Here is a 16913-nt window from a genome sequence, read left to right as displayed (position 1 = left end):
GATTTGTTGCTGTGAAAGTGTAGGAAATGGCCTTCAGTGGCTCACCCTGACTAGTTGACTGCAACAAGCAAGGTGGATTTTCTGGGCCAAACCAGATGTGATTCTGGAAGGTCTGCATCCAGAACTCCCGTGTATTTTTCTTTTAAACAGTGAGCAAGCAGGACCCCTATCCAGATCAGGATTGTAATTTTGGAAGCCCTGACACATCCCTTTCCCCAACTGGATGATCCTACAGAAGTGGCTATTGGCCCCACTGGGACAAAGATGCAGGTGATGTAGGGTGTGCCTTCTCCAATGGGGAAAAAGATAATTCCGATCTGAACAAGGCTCCCACAAGCCTGCTACACAAAAAGAACATTTGGAAGTTCCAGGCATGGCCATTTGCCCCAGTCTATTCCAGCTCTCATTTAGCTGCGAGTGTGGCTGGTGGAGAGATGCATGAGCAGACAAGTGAAGGACCTGGTCAGAGGCAGAGAAGACACCGAGTGCCCAGCCTCTGCAGAAGAGATGTGGCATGGATCAGAGGATGCCATTTGGAAACAATCAGGAGGCTCCACACCAGAAAGAAGCAATGCCGAGGCAAGCGAAGGGTCCATTCCCTGCACTGCCAAGCGGCCCTGGGCCTCCTAGTCCTTCTGCATGCTCCCTCTTTACATGCATGTGCCTCTCCGTCCACTGAAGTTCTATGACTCAGTAGCTTATTTTGCTAACTTATCCCACATGTTGATTGTTGGAGTCCTCTTCAAAAATCCACTCCAACACAAACATCTGACATTTGCAACTTCCAATGTTTTGCAGGGGAAGGGAGCTCTTCCTTCCTCTTTCGTGTGGGGTGTGGCCTGCACTTGCGTTGAGTTTTCTGAATATATCGTCCTATAATTAGCTGCCACTCACTATTGGGAGTTTGTCCATTCATTCTCCCCCGCTGCCCCCCCAGCCAAAGCACATTTTGAAATGTCACTTCCTCCCAATAGCATTACTTTTAATAGGGCAGAAGAAGAGGGGTGTTGTGGACAAAATAACACCTCTCTGCTTAATGGGTTGTTTCAAAAATGGGTTGTTTAAAAAATTCTTCACACATGCTTTGTAAAACCTTAAAAGGCTTAAAAAACGAAGCCCGGCCTTTTCTCTCAAGAATTTACCTCTGGGTTGTCTTTAAACAACTTGAGTGGCCATTGCTTGAGCAAAGTAGGAGATGTCTTGCTAACATCCAGTTTTGTTGCTCTGGCAAAGATCAGCTCAACCTCTTGATCTTGAGAATCCTAAACAAGCATTGGTTCACGGAAATGGTTGCAGGAAATGGTGACATTACAGTAACTTTTTAAAGTTAAGTTGAAAATGGTATCCCACTTCAATTGTATCATGCACGAATATACCGTGAACTAGATAACGATAAAGTACTAATGTATACTTGAATGGATTTGTGATGTTATTAGAGCTGAGCTTTCCTGATAAGTGAGGCACATCTTTTTTCTGAATTAAAATTGGAAGCTTATTTTACTCTTACCTTAAAAGGGATCATGGCATAAAAGAGTATAAACCACTCAGCAATGGAGAAGCCTACCCTTTGTTTCTGTATGAATTATTGTTCTAAGCAAACATTAAGACTAGAAGCCAGCATAGTTAAAAGTCTAGGACACCCAGGTTCAAATCCCACTCTGCCACAGAAAGATTTCGAGTGATCTGTGGATCTGAATAAGTCAACAGCCCCCTATGCAGAGATGTAATGAAATTATTATCTCCCCAGCAGAGACGGATAAGAAATCAGCAAGAGCAGAAAAATGAATCATGCAGAGACACACCAGGCAGCATCTTTTGGGTATATTAAGCTAAAAGGCAGATTAGTTAATTTATTCACACGTGGCATACAGTTGGGGAATTACGGCACTCAATGGAGATACGCTAAACCCAGTAATAAATCAATGGGGGAAATTCTGGGTGGCTCTACATCTTTGAGGAAGAAACATCATCCTGCCTACGCTAAGGAAGCCTCAAAACATACAGTCCTCCTTGTTTTCATAAAGCCACCACATTGAATTATTTGATGGCATAATCTTCTTTTACAACAGTGAGTTTCCGGAGCCCAAATCCAGCAGCAGGAAAAAGAACAATGATTTCGAAGAAAAGCACTCAGAGAAACATGACATCTGCAACAGTTGTACAGGAAATCTGGGATACATTTTTTTCAACATCTGGATTTTTTTTCAAGCTCTGACAAAAAAATAATATGCTTTCTCTGCCTGCTTACTATTACAAAAAAGAACTACTGCACATAAGGGGTTTGTCCCTTCAATATATCATCACCATCATCCAGCCCTTACTGGGCAGAAATGCTTTCCAGTCTTGACCTTCTTTGTCCCAACAACAACTCTGCAGGTTATGGGGACAGAGGCGAACTGTCCTAGATGAATGAATCTGTGGCACGATCTAAGTCCAGAACTGAATCAAACGCACCAAGTCAAACACCGTACGCAAGAACATTCTCTAAAACAACACACGCATTAAAAATACATAATGCAAGATTAATGCAAAGCTTAAAAGTAGCAATGATAATTTCAGCTACAGGACAGTAAAACCATTGATCAGTAACAGTCCAGCAATGAATAAAGTCCCTCAGGCTAAGTTAAACAAAAAATCCCTATCATACAAAGAGATCTTCCTCCCACCTGGAACACAACAGGTCAAGAAGGCACCTCTCACTGAACTAATGGGAAATGTACAGCAAGTGAGCAAATCTTCAGTCATACAACTTGTGTATGGGCTACGGACTGTAATGGCACATATGCCGAAACACTGAAACAGGGCCTGGGAAAGGAAAGAGAATGGAGGACAGTGGAATCCATGCAAGGTGGGAAGTTTATAATTCAGTATAAATGAGCTCACTTTCACAATGACCACCATTCTTTTTAAACTGGACACAGGAAGAACAGTTAAAAGATAATAATAAGGCCTCTCAGGTTAAATTCAGATACAGCTTGGTGCAGCGCTTGAATTAACAATTTGTGATTGGTTGGTGAAACCTCTGTTTGAAGTACGAGGTCTGAGTTGACAAATATCTGTTATGGCCATCGCTCTGCTTCCTGAGACTTCTGTGTCAAAGAGACTGGCGTGCAGAGCAGATGGAAAATGAAAGCAGACATCCAACCAGCAGGCATGGATATCTGAATGAAGACTCCGTCTTGCATGTAAAGGAAAGGAAGTCTATGAGTAAGTGATGAAACACTACAAACTTCAAGTGTGACTACCTAATGAAACCCAAAAAGACAACTGGTAGTCTGCCACAGAATCTTCTCAGGACCTTCACAAAGCTGCAGTTCAGTGTCTCTTAGGAGAAGCTACAATTACAAAGCGGGTTCAGATCAAGATGGGTTGCTGTGTTAGTCTGTCTGTAGCAGTTGAAAAGAGCAAGAGTCCAGTAGACCCTATAAGACTATCAAAATTTATGGTGGAGTATGAGCTTTCATGAGTCACAGCTCACTTCTTCAAATACAGCTGTATCTGAAGAAATGAAGAAGTGAGCTGTGACTCACGAAAGCTCAGACCCTACTACAAATTTTGTTAAGCTGACTCAGAATTGGTAATTTTGTTGGGCAGATGTACCCACTTTCTCCCCCATATATGCAATCATTCTTAAGCAGAATATATATGCACACTGTGAGAAATGGAATAAAGTGAAGCTGCCAGCTGTATAGATAAATGGCTGACTATGGCCGATTCCAGACGACTAACCTTAAATCGCTCCATGCCGCCCTCTTCCGGATCGCGACGGGGAAAATGCGAAATATCGCAAAACTCGCGCGAGGAAACGCGATATTTCGCATTTTCCCCGTCGCGATCCGGAAGAGGGCGGCATGGAGCGATTTAAGGTTAGTCGTCTGGAATCGGCCTATGTTTCATTCCCAAACAATCTATATTCTAAACAAAGAAATTTAACTGCTGAGCTTAAATATACATGCTTGAATCAATTTCATCAACTGGATCTACTGTGTATAAACACAGCCAATTAAAATGCTTTCTCTCAAATCAACGTATTTCCATATTTTTGTTTTTTATAAGTATTGATGTCATGGAAAGAGGAAATATTTGGGCAATCCAGGACAGAAAGGTGGGGTGTTCCCAGAGGACATGAGGAAGGACAACTAGATAGGGTTCAAATGGTTCATCCCTTTGAACAATGGGATCCCATTGCCATATTCCATCACATTCCCACATTAAGTCGATCCCACTCTCCTGCTAAAAAGCGTGTTCCTATGAGCCAAGAGAATATTGTTACCAGCCCACATTAATTTACATGAAATGCATGGGAATCTTCCAGCCCCTGTAACCGTGGATGTCATTGCTAACCCATAACCACACAAAGAGAAACACATTAAATCTGAATAGCCACCACACGACGAGGGATTAAACGCTAATTTTAATATCCAGATTTGCTCTAAGGCTGAGTGAGGCAACAGATTCCTGTCAGAAGCTCTGGGAGATAGGCTTGCTTGCCGTCATACAAGACCCGTGTCATAAATCACAAGGACCGTCCTATTAACAATGGGTTATTCAAAACAGCCATCTCTGCGGCACAGTTGCCAGTCGTGTCCAGAACCGTATGTCTAGTTAGCAGTGCAAAGGCAGCAGGCCACCTGTGGAAAGAGGGCCTCTTCAACTGTGAAGAGTTCCCCGTCAGCTGCTTCACACAATACAGTCATTCAGCAGTCAAGGAGGACTTCCAATGAGGGTTGGTAAAGCAACCGCAGGGATTTTATGAAAGGAAAGATGTGGACCAATTTCATGTCATGCAGAACAAGGGGCAGTTAGTGTAATGATCACAAAAGAACTTCAAAGTCTGACGCATAACACTCTATCAAACAAACAAAAAATTGGCTTGCCTCAAGGATATTCCGTGCACAAGCAGGTATATAGCTTAGGTGTATAGCTGAAAATACACCAGCGGCCGGAAGGCAATGGCCTAAAGAACCTTCAAGTGATGCCAAATGCTCTAGAGCCTGGCCATAGTGCTCCATTAATGGCTGAATACCTACCAGTCCATTCCTCAGCAGAGTTACACTCCCCTAAGTCCATTCATGTCAAAGGACGTAGAAGGGCATAACTCTGTTGAGGACTGCCCTGCAAGTCTCCTAGATTAGCTTGTTGAAATTTCTGTAAGCAATCCCAATGGCTTTGGTGTCTCTCAAGAGATGGGCTAGCTCCTACTCTGGGATCCCTCCACAACTCTGATCCGACAAACTTAACCCAAGCCTACAGCCTGACACATTTAACAACGTTAAGGACCTCAGCAGAGGCATGAATGCAGATCCATCTTCAGATCAGGGGTGCACTTAACCTGGTCCTTGCAATGGGCTCCTGTTCACGTTCCTTGCAATTCAAATACCATAAATCTACCTTCCTTACAAGACAGAACAAATGCTGCACACATTCCCAGCTAGATAACTATCTAGAAATACTAACTTGCTCAGATTTCCAACCCAGGAAAGGATGGAATAAGCGAGAGTTTTGGGCGCGTATGTTTTGGAGAGAGGGCAAGGGCCATTAGGAGGTACTACATTACAATGGTTCCATCTGTGTGGTGAACGCCGGAAAGTTGTTCTAGGGGGCCGTTGCTCGTCCCACGCGTGATCTTTGACCTGTGGGAAATCTGCCAGATCTCATTTTGTTTCCTAAGTTGTTTACCACGTACAGGAAATCACTGAGAAAAAGTGTCTGAAGATTTGGCGTGCAGTGCCAGCTGCATGCTAATGACCCCCAGCTTCACCTCTCTTTCCCCAATCAAATCCTAAGGAGGCAGTGGATTTGCTACCTTGGCGCTTGGGGCCAGTGGCAGGCTGCATGAGAAAGGACAAACTGAACCTCAGTCGAGAACTTGAGAGGTGGCTGATTCAGGATCGGGCATCGGGATGAGTTCCTCCTGAACAGTCAGGGAATGGCACTGAGGCCAATATGCCTACAATGAATGGCCTTTCTTGGAGAAGCCTAACACGGACACAGTGACACATGACTGGACTATCATAAGCACGCTCACAGTAGTATCGAAGGCTACCTCAAAAAGTTCTCTGAAGCTTCAACTGCTCCAGAATGTGGTTGCACACTTATCAAGGGGGCAAGCAGTTTTGATCATTTACATGGATCCTAGTACAACTTCACTGTTTCTTCATTTGCTTCTGGACCCAATTCAAAGTGTTTTTAAAGTCTGAGATTATTTGGGAGCAGGGTTACCTAAAGACAGACTCTTCCAGCACGAGGACACCTGAAAGTCCCATAAAGCACCCTGTACCCAAGTCTCATGCCACTAGAAGTTCAGCAAGAGATGTTTTGCCTCTTTCCTTCTGAAGGTTAGGAAAAAAATGTTTAATATAATGCTGCACCAAAAAGCCTTTGGTTGAAGTTAATTAATGCTCAATGCCGTGTTGCTGAGCTATTGTCTAGATGCTTGTTTGGACAATTTTGCGGATTTATTATCTGCTCAATTTTTCATCTCTCCCTCTGCCAGTTTTATTTGGTGTGAGCTTACTATGATTCAATTCAGGGTTTTATTTGCATGTTTTCAGGCACTGTAAGGCCCAACCTACCTATCATCTAGTGCCTTTTTATTCCACCTTTTCCCCAAGGAACTCAAGATGGCATACCTGGTTCTTCATTCCCCATTTTCTTCACACAACAACCCTATGGGGTAGGTCAGGCTGATGGCGCATGACTGACTCAAGGTTACCCAATGACTTCATGGCAGAATGGAGATATGAACCTAGCTCTCCTAGATCTTAACTAACCACTCCAACCACTACACAACACTTCAACCACTACAACACTAGCAGAATACAAGTGTTTTAAATAAATACGTTAAAACATTTTAAGATAAACAAATGCTGCTAATGCTCTGCCAGCTCCCCCTCTTCTTGCATTTCTCAGATAGAACAAGGGTATCATTCTACTCACTTTCTTTGAAACACTGCCTTAGGTTACAAAGGGAAAGAAAAAGCAATTCCAAAGGAAATGTACAAATTTCCATATCGTTATCACAAACAAAATTTCGTTTGCAGACGAAACCGCATGCCTGCAGTGCAAATACCCCAGCTCTGTGAAGAAACTGCACCTGCCCCATAGGCACCGAAAGCATTTTCCAGAGGCTCTACAGGCAATACTAGTGACAAGATTCCATATCAATATTTCTCTTTCTATTATGCAATTTATCAGCCCCATATTGCTATATTACTGGACGAAAAGATCCCCATTCAATAGGTGAGGAAGCTGCAATATTATTCTCTCATCTGGCTGAAACTGCTCCTGGCTGGAAAACAAATTCTGGCCAGCTTAACAGACACATTTGAGCATTCATTTATGAAAACTTGGTTGTCGGTAATAAAAAAAAAATCCAGGATGATGTATAGAGCAATGAAATTAACACAAACTGAGGCACAGAAGCAAACAACGAGCACTGTGCAGTAACGTATCTGTGAAAGCATCGTTGTATACTGTATGTGATTTTCCAAAAACGGTATTAGCTATCTTAGGGGTAGTTTAACACGCAGCAGAACCAAGTGTTAAAGCTTGCTTATACCACCAAGCTCCGGGGCCTTGCATGTTTAAATATCTCTATTTCTAGTTGCCCCTTTTTCTGCATGCAAGAAAAACATGCCAGAGAGAAGAGCAAGGCCAAATCCTTTCCTACTTGTTTTAACTCAGGAAGCATTCAAATCCTCACACCTTGAGCCTGAAGTGGTACAGCCCAGGCAAAGCTTGTTAAATGGGCCTCATTCTGCTAAATGGGTCTGATCCAGGAATACAAAGCTTTCAACACCTTCGCTACAAAGCAGCAGAAAAGGGCATGACCTTAAAATTAAACAATTCACCTTTATTTCTATATAAGCAATTCATGCATTTGACCTCTATGAAAACAACAGCTTCTTCTCCTACCCGTTCACTGTTTAACACTCACCACTGATGTTTATCGCTGGCAACACTATCGACATCTTGGGTCGTCTGGTCTTATTATGGGTCGTGGCTGGCAGTAATAGGTGATCCTGAAAATGTTGAAACATGCATTAAAGTTAGTACCAGCAGTAAAGTGTAAACTGCATTCACAACTTGGAAGACATTTCATTGTTACTTGACATTTAAATTCTAGCAGCAAATAAGAATTCAAACTCTAGTACAGCAACAATAAGACAAGGAGAGCTGTTCACAGGAGTACCAGGATGCTCAATGGAGACAGCTAAGAATAAGATTAAATGGGTCTACTTCTGCCTGTAGCAGCAATAGAGTCCAGTGTTCAGAACTTGAGATGATATTTATGATTATGATTATGATTATGATTATGATTATGATTATGATTATGATTATGATTATGATTATGATTATGATTATTATGATGATGGGATGTTCAAAATGTTCAAAAATTTCTCTTAAAAATCCTTAAGGGTTCCTTAGAGCTTCAGGACTCTTGTAAGTTGTTCGTTCACTGTCCATCTGTCTGCCAGAGAACTCTCAATGACAAAAATTCTGGCTTTTACCTATCTACCTCCTAATGCAAATGTGAGCTAGCAGCTGTGCAACCACAAAGTTCTGGCTGTATTCTGCGAAACCTTGTTTCTGTGTAGGCTCAGGTGCTACCTGTCTTTCTTTAAGCTGCTGCAAAGTCAGTTTTACAGCCTCAGAAAGGAGGAAAAGCTGACATCTGGCAGCGATGCAAGCAAAATGCGCTCAGCAGAACGGGCCAGATTACAAACCAGGAACCCATTCAGCCATCAGGTATATCTATCTGGGGCCAGAGACTACTGTGAATGCAGGACACTCATGACCACTGTTTGAGATAAGGCCATCAGTTTATTACGGTGTTAAAGAGCAAGAAAAGCAAAAAATTGAATGAGTCTGTTTTCATTTCTGTTGGAGAACCAGGTTAAGGAGATATGCCAAAGGCCTTAAAGAACAAGAAGGCGGGCAGGGGTGTGTGTGTCTTGCCATAAGGGAAAGTAAGGGAGAACAGGCAGAGCGTTTCAAGAGAGACCTTTTGGTGACTGAAGGTGGCAAAATCTGAGCAGCGACGGTCACAGGCAAGGATATATTGAGAAATAAGGGAGAAGATTCAGAATGGGGACAACGCACTGGAGAATTTAAAAGGGAAAAGGGCAAGCAGAGAGGAGAAGACGCCTCTGCTCCTCGGTGAAATGCAAAAAGCAGGCTCATGCTGCTTCAGTGTGCCACGGGGCTATGCATGGAGGAAGAGGCGATTAACCCTTCAACTTCCATTTGGTTTCTGCTCATTTATTAGCATTTTAAAAGACCCATCTTTTTTTTCCTTTAAAATGAGAAAAGCAGAGCTGGCTTTAATCAACCAAAGTGAAAAGGAGGTTGGAAGCTTAAGGCCCCTCTCGCTTCAGCTGCATAGTCCGGATAGAAAGGGAGGCTGCCGGAGCCTGTCACTTGCATGTTATAGACAGACGCAGATGCACAACCTTCGTTTCATCTGCTGCTGTTCACAGATGAGGAGTCTGTGATAAAGAAAAATACAGAAGGAACCCTCAGCTAGGATGCACTTTCATACAGTGCCGGGGCATCATCTAACTTAGAGGCATAACCAAAGACATGTAGGGGTTTGGTTGTGGGTATTCATGGGGGTGGGGAGAAAAAAAGTAAAAATGCACTTATCCCTCCCCACGTTATTTCACCCATTCCACCTGAAAAGCAGTTCAAGGGCAAAACGGAAGAGGGGGGAATAAAATTAAGACCCGTCTAATGGTAGCTGGCAGATTTTCCTTCTGCGTCTTTGCTTACATGGAGTGTGAAACCCTGTTCGTCACCCCCACAGCCTTGAGAGACAGATACCCTGATTGGGTGCATGTTACAAAGAGACGAAACGCATAAATGTCATGGCAAAGAATCTGGCCTTTCCCCCTACTCTCCGGGCAACTAATTAGCACACTGTCAGAGAATCTCCCTCTCTCTCCCCTTGACTATTCCTTCCCCAGGCTTGTTCTCAACAGCATCTCTCCATTTTCTCTCCTGCACTTGTACGCAATGCTACCACATAAGTACATCTGTGATGCTCTCTTGCACAGATGTGCCCCTGCCCTCCCATCCTCTCATCTTCCTGCTTTATCTGTGTTAGTCTGTGGCTCCTTCCTCTCCCTCTGCCTCTTAGTTATTCCTGGCACAGTTCTGCTGCCACTCTGCAAGGTTCCAAGACAGTACCACTCCCAAAGTCTGGTGACCAGGTTGTGTGTATGAATGCTCTCCACGTCAACTTAAAAGAATTCTTGCACACAGGCAGTTAGGCATGGCAGGAGAAAAGCATGCTAGAACCCTTCTCCCACCCCCACCCCCCTCTATAAGGGGAAGCATCCAGTCATGTGACAACTCCCCTCCTCTACCAGAGTCTGAAGAGGTGCAATTCAGGAACAGCTTGCACTCTGAGACTGTCCATGTAGGCAGACTAAATTAAAGCATCTACATCCTACTATATAAAAGGCAAACCGTTTTCCTGAAAACGCACTTCCTACCCTGGTGCACCTCCCGAAGGCGCTGCTATGGAGGGAAGCCCAGATGAGGCAGCCTGTCCTTCCAGAGAGCGCGCCACAGCAGGAAGCCCAGGCCGGGATCCGGCGCAAAGCAGGTGGCAATGCCTGCCTTCAACTAGCTGGAAACAGGAGCAGAGCAGGTGGCAACGCCCGCTCCCCGCCTTCACCCAGCTTGGATCAGGAGCGAAGTTGATGCCCGCAATGCCCGCCCCTGTCTTTACCTGGCCCCATCAGCCAGGATCAGGTGCAGAGCAGAAAATGCCTGCTCCCCCCTTCACTCAGCTGGGATCAGGAATGGTGCAGGTGGCAATGCCCACCCCCCTTCAACCCACCGTAATCAAGTGCAGAGCAGAAGGCAATACTCGTTCCCCCATCAGCTGGTCTGGATCAAGGGTGGAGCAGGTGGCAATGCCCACCCCCCTTTACCCAATTGGGATCAGGTGCAGAGCAAAGAGACTGCCCATCCCCCCATCAGCCAGCCTGGATCAGGAATGGAGCAAGTGGCAATGTTCGCCCCCCTTCAAATCGCCGGAATCAGGTGTGGAGCAGATGGCAATGCCCACCCCCCTTCACCCGACCAGAATCAGGCGCGGAGCAGGAGGCAATACTCATCCCTCATAAGCCAGCCTGGATCAGGAGCAGAGCAGGTGGCAATGCCTACTCCCCCTTCAACCCACCAGAATGAGGCGTGGGGTAGGCGGCAATGCCCTCCCTCCCTTCACCCGGCCAGAAACAGGTGCGGAGCAGGAGGCAATGTTCGCCCAGCAGCCCTCCCTTCACACGGCCAGGATCAGGCGCGGAGCAGGTGGCAATGCCCGCCTGTCCCTTCACGCAGTTGGGATCAGGAGCAGAGCAGGAAGCAATGGCCGCCCCTCGCCTTCACCCAGCCAGGATCAGGAGCAGAGCAGGAGGCAATCCCCCCCTTCTTCCGGTTAGGATCAGGTGCAGAGCAGGCAGAAATGTCCATACTCCCTTTATCCACTCAGGATCAGGAGCAGGACAGGTGACAATGCCTGCTCTCCCCCCTTCACCCAGCTGGGATCAGGAGTGGAGCAGGTGGCAATGCCCACTCCCCCTTCAATCCACCGGAATGAGGTGTGGGGAAGGCAGCAACGCCTCCCCCCTCACCCAGCCATGATCAGACGTGGAACAGGAGGCAATGCCCGCCCGCCTACTCACTCTTCACATGGCCAGGATCAGGCATGGAGCAGGTGGCAATGCCCACCCTTCCTTTCATGCAGCTGGGATCAGGTGCACAGCAGGGGGCAATGCCCGCCCCCTTCACCCAGCCGAGATCAAGACTGGAGCAGGTGACAATGTCTGCCCCCCACCTTCACCTGGCTGGGATCAGTCACGGAGGTGGAGGCAATGCCTGCCTGCCTGCCCGCCTCTTTCTACAGCCTGTTGTATTTTTTCCCACAACGGGCTTTGTTACTAGTTATAGATAATGCAGGTTGTCAAATTTAGTAAGTCATCTTCTTCCACAAATTCACTTGGAAGTTCATTTAAATATTCTGGCCCTGCTTCCCCCCATCCCACACAGGCAAGTTGAAGCACCTTACAGAATGAAAAGCACAAAGAAATATAATTGTAACAAAAATATACAACCCAACAGGCACCCAGTACAAACCTAAAGCTGCAACATTGGGCTGAGCATTTGCTTTGCCCTTCCTTTTGCAGGTATAAAGACGAGCCTAAGAGTCAAAGGGATTTACTGCCTGCGTCTTCAGATGACTCAGCCACTGAATTTCCAAGACAGTTTGCCATTTTGTCTGTTTGCTATTTCACTGATATGGTATTCTTTACTGTTGTAAACTGATTTGAATCCTTTCGGGTGGAAAAGTGGGGCACAAGTATATTTAAATAAAGTAAAAGTAGGTGATAAGTCAAAAGGACATCTTGAGCTGATGTTGATTCCATCAGCACACTCCTACAGGGACACAGACTGACAGTCATGGACTAAAAGCCAACAGCCCTTTGGCTCCCCACAAAACCTTGCACCACTGACCAAGTCCAGACTCCAAGTCTCCTTCAGCTGGCTCAGATGTGCCCTATTCCATCTCCTTTCCCAAGAGCATCCTTGATACATAAAGTGCAAGGCAATAGCTACCGGTATGAAATGCACTTCCCAGCAAGTAGCTGAGTTTGGCACCATGTGTTAAATTGCACTTACCCTTCCATCTGGCTTCAACACATCAGATATTTCATATGGATCATTTAATAAGTCAAAAGATGAGAGAGAGAGAATTGGTTTAAATGTTCCTCGACTGCAGCATATATCTCATTGTAATGCAGTGGAGGGGGGACAGTACTTGATCAAGCCCCTGAAGCGTGCTCAGTTACTGCAGGAAGAGTAAGGGGGAAGGGACAACAGTGCTTTTCACTGGCAATTTGTAACACCGGAGATATAAATATCTATAATGTGTTATTAGTAATATTAACACATGTACTAAAAAAACCTGAAAAGTGAGCCTCAAAAACCCACCATCTGTTCCTTTCATGTGAAGTGTCATCTACAGGCAGAATAAATCACAACGCTTTCGGCCCCAGTGCAGATGGCTTTCGGTCTGGGCCAAAGTTTACACTTCAGATGGAATGACGACCCAAGGATCAGTCCCAGACCTGAGTGTCTGGCATGATGGCTGGAAAACTATCAGCTTGGAAAGAGGAAACTGCCAAAGAAGCCCCTGGCTCCATCCGTCTCGTTTTCATCATGGCTATCTCTGTAACCCAGTGATCCGCCTAGCCAGATGTTCTGCACATTTGAAAATCCAGCCCAAGGCAAATGTGCTTCTTTAATCAAACTGAAAAGCAGAAAGATTTCCTGGGCTGTGCAGGAGGCCAACCAAAGGCTAAGCTCTCTTTAGGGTAGCAATTGTGGCTGCCGATAAACAATGACTGGCAAGTGCCCCTGATGCAAAGCAAAGAGCACCAATCGGGGCCCGATCTAGACTCGAAGAGAGCCCCACCCCATGGCAGCGGGGTTTGCCACGGCTCCTGAGACTGGAATTCTGAGTAGGCAGAGCTGGGAACAAAACCTCTCAAGCAAGGCAGAACAAAACCTGAAGGAACAAAAGCTCTCAAGCAAGGCAGAAGCACAGCAGAGCTTAACCCCCACTCTTGGTTCTGGCTCCTCACCCTGAGATTTTATCCCTTCATCTACAAGCACTGAAGCTAAAAAAACCCTGGCTATTGGACTCAAACCCCTCATGCCAGTAATAATTTGGCTAACCTGCTAGATTATGACAACCTCCTCTCTTCAGCCCTTTTCAGACACTACACACACGTGTACCAGGAATCCAGCAACCATGCAGATTGGGAGCACACACGCTACTTTCAATGCTTCTTATATGCATGGTCACCATGTTGTCTGAATAGGGAACACACAGTGTTGTGTGTGTATACATGCAGTCCAGAGTCCTGGAAAATCCAGTGGTTGGTTTGCACACATCCAAGCAGTATACCAAAATGCACATGCAAAATACACACGTTGCCCATTCAGACTATGTATGGGGAGGATCTATGTGTGGTTGCCAGATTCCTGGTACCTAAGTGTGAAATGTCTGAAAAGGGCTTGAGAGAAAACTTACTTTGCTTCTTCCTCTGCTCTACTGGCAAAGTCACCAATGATGCTGCCCTACCTTCATCAGCTCCAGGCCTGCTACAGTATTGCTGTATCAAAATTTTACCCGACCCCCCTGGTCCACCACTGCCTTTTTTAAAAAACAAAATATCCTAACATTTCAAAATGTAGGGTTCCGTCCCCTACACATTCAGCAAATGCCACGATAGAAAATGTCATCTGTAGAAAGAACAAAAGTTCCCAGAAGTCTTTCCACACCCACAAATGCATTCCAAACTCACAAAGTCCTCCTAGCCATTCACTCTCAGCAACGGAATACAGTATCTGATGTGAGGGTCTCACAACCCCCCAAAGCTTTTGTAGTTCTATAAATTGGGTGTTCTAATCTTCCCCCTAAACTTTAATTTCCCCAAGTGTTGACTTGTTTTCTCTCTGGATCCCCGCCCCCTCTCCTGAGCTGTACCAGTTCCCAGTTTCTACTTTAGCAAGAGACTCTGCTTTCACCCTACTAACTTTCTATAATTGCTGCTTACAAGCCTGAGTTACTGACCAAATTGTGGTTAAACATGGGGTTTTGGGGAAGGCACAAATTTGTCTGAAGATGTCAGAAATGGAAGGCTCCACACTTTCTGTTGCAAACCAAGAACAGACCAAAAGTTTGGTGGAAACGCCATCTGGAGCCTGCCAAGGGGGTTGCGCTTTCTTTCAACTGCCACACGTTTCATGCTCTTTGATGTTTTCAGATTAATTGAGTCCAGCTGCTTTCGCAAAAGGGCAGGCTTTTCGGGTGCTGCTCAATTATACGCGACCATGTCCTCTGTTCAAGAGCATTAGAACCTCCTTTCAGGGGAAAGCAAGCAGATCACGTCTCTTGAGGCTATTACGCTCCCCTCCCCCCCCCCTCAAAAAGATGCAGAAAAGTTCTTGCAGGGAAATGGGGGAAATTCTAAAGTTTGCTTTCAATCTGAGCCTTTGTATGCTACTCTGCCAGTGAAACAAGGCCTCTGTGTGGGTGCAAGCAGAACTCCTGTCTGACTTTGTGCCGAGAACAAAGGCAAGTGAGATACCTCCATGTAGGCCAGGATAGAGCCATCATGTGTCTGCTTCTGGTTTTCAGTTTGTCAGTTCTTCAGAACAACTGAAGGAAACATGTAGATGTTTATGAGTTTGTAACAGGAAGCAGTTGTACAACTTTACTATTTATGTATGTTTGTGATGGCAGCCATATGGGGGAGGGGATATTCAAAAACAGGGAGCTGGTTCCATTTTGTTCACGCACAAAGACTACAGAGGTTATTCAGAAGAGACCATTTTAGGATCATCTGTTCTGGACTTCTTGCCAGGCAATTTGATCCCATAATCCCTTGCTTCAGCACAGTTCCCATAATTCCCTTGCTTCAGGGGACCTTTTTCTCTTGACCACTGCAGACCTTCCCTTCAGCCATCTTGGTGGTGATGACTCACCCACCCCACAAAGCAACATGCCCATCAGAGCATTTCAAGTGTACTCTAAAATTCAAGTTAGGTGTAACTGCAGCAGATTCATAATTGGATTCCCTATAGTTCCCCCACCTTTAAATGTTATACAGCCATAGGGGACTCCAAATTGAACTTGGAGGGAGTTAACTTCCTTCACACCATGCACAGTTCTCCTTATTTAACAGCACAATCCTAAAGCCAGTCTGTAAATTGTTGAGGATAGCAATGACCGCTCTGCCCCATAGGCATAAATTGGAGACATGCCACTGAAGTGTCCCAGGGATCTTGTAAAGATGATACAGGCATTCCTGTGCTAGCATAGCAACCAGAAACAGGTGGCGCCTGGGGTGCTCTGGGCTTAGTCCTAAACTCCCTCCGTCTATGTCCTGCCAGGGCATAATGTTATACCAGAAAAAAACCCGATTAGCAAGATAAACACTCCCAACTGAACTCAATGGGAGAGAAAACTGAATTCTCTATGTCTGCCTCTGCCCACACCTACACATCCATGGCACAATCCAAGGTTCCAACTAAGCCTGCAGTCATTCACAGCTCTCCTAACTAATATATAAACCCCAAATACACACAGTGCATGGCATGGGGGCTACATCACTTTGGCTTCATGCAGTAGACCTTTAGAAAATACACAGAGGCGGTGTTTGGTGATGGGGAACTACAAAAAAAGGGCACTTTGCCAAAACAGCCAAAAAAGAGAACAAATCTTGATCCAGCCCATTATTAAATGATGCTCTGCTCAAAACCATTGTAGGTATTCCACCTCAAAACACAGATCCCAGACTATACCCTTCATATGTAGAGACTGGATTCTAGATAAATGAATTAACATTTTGTTCATTCGGCTTGTGTGCTGCAATAAAGACTGACTGGTCAGCAGAACATCACTCCTTGGCTGGCATGATGTCATGCCGGCGTAACCCCATATGCAAGTGGGAGAAACAGAGAATGCTGCCACATTGAGGCAGGTCCAGCAGTTGCCTCAAGTGCTGAAGCGCCGGAGGGGGCGCCGGGGGCAGGGGCGCGCGCCACAGAGCTTGCGGTGGCAGCGCTGGAGGGCTGGAAAGCCACCCGTGTGCCACCCCAGCCGCCTGCCACGCCTGGCCCGCAGCTGCTACAGCCTCCCAGCCCTCCCAGTCAGCTGACCTGTGCCATCGCCAGCACACGCTCCTGGCCGGGCGCAGTAGCTGCAGGCCAGGTGCAGCAGATGGCCGGGGCGGTGTGCGGAGCAACTGAGCGGGAAGGCTGGGAGGATGCACACATGCCGTCCCAGCTGCCTGCCGCATGATATCATCACGCAGTCCAGGTGCACATGCGTG

General features: G+C 45.9%; 1 protein-coding gene across 2 annotated transcripts in view; it reads right to left on the bottom strand.

Annotated features, from left to right (window-relative positions):
- Nucleotides 1-16913, bottom strand: part of ATF6 (activating transcription factor 6) — an 84540-nt gene that overhangs the window by 12718 nt on the left and 54909 nt on the right. For both annotated transcript variants that reach the window (XM_054980924.1, XM_054980925.1), the window contains exon 15: nt 7940-8024. In XM_054980924.1, coding sequence (XP_054836899.1) covers nt 7940-8024 — 85 coding nt within the window. The remainder of the gene's footprint in view (nt 1-7939; nt 8025-16913) is intronic.

Source organism: Eublepharis macularius, chromosome 5 (assembly GCF_028583425.1).
Source record: "Eublepharis macularius isolate TG4126 chromosome 5, MPM_Emac_v1.0, whole genome shotgun sequence".
In the NCBI taxonomy this organism is placed as follows: domain Eukaryota; kingdom Metazoa; phylum Chordata; class Lepidosauria; order Squamata; family Eublepharidae; genus Eublepharis; species Eublepharis macularius.
The sequence above is the reverse complement of the archived record's forward strand: the minus strand, read 5'-3'. Positions and strand labels throughout refer to the sequence as shown.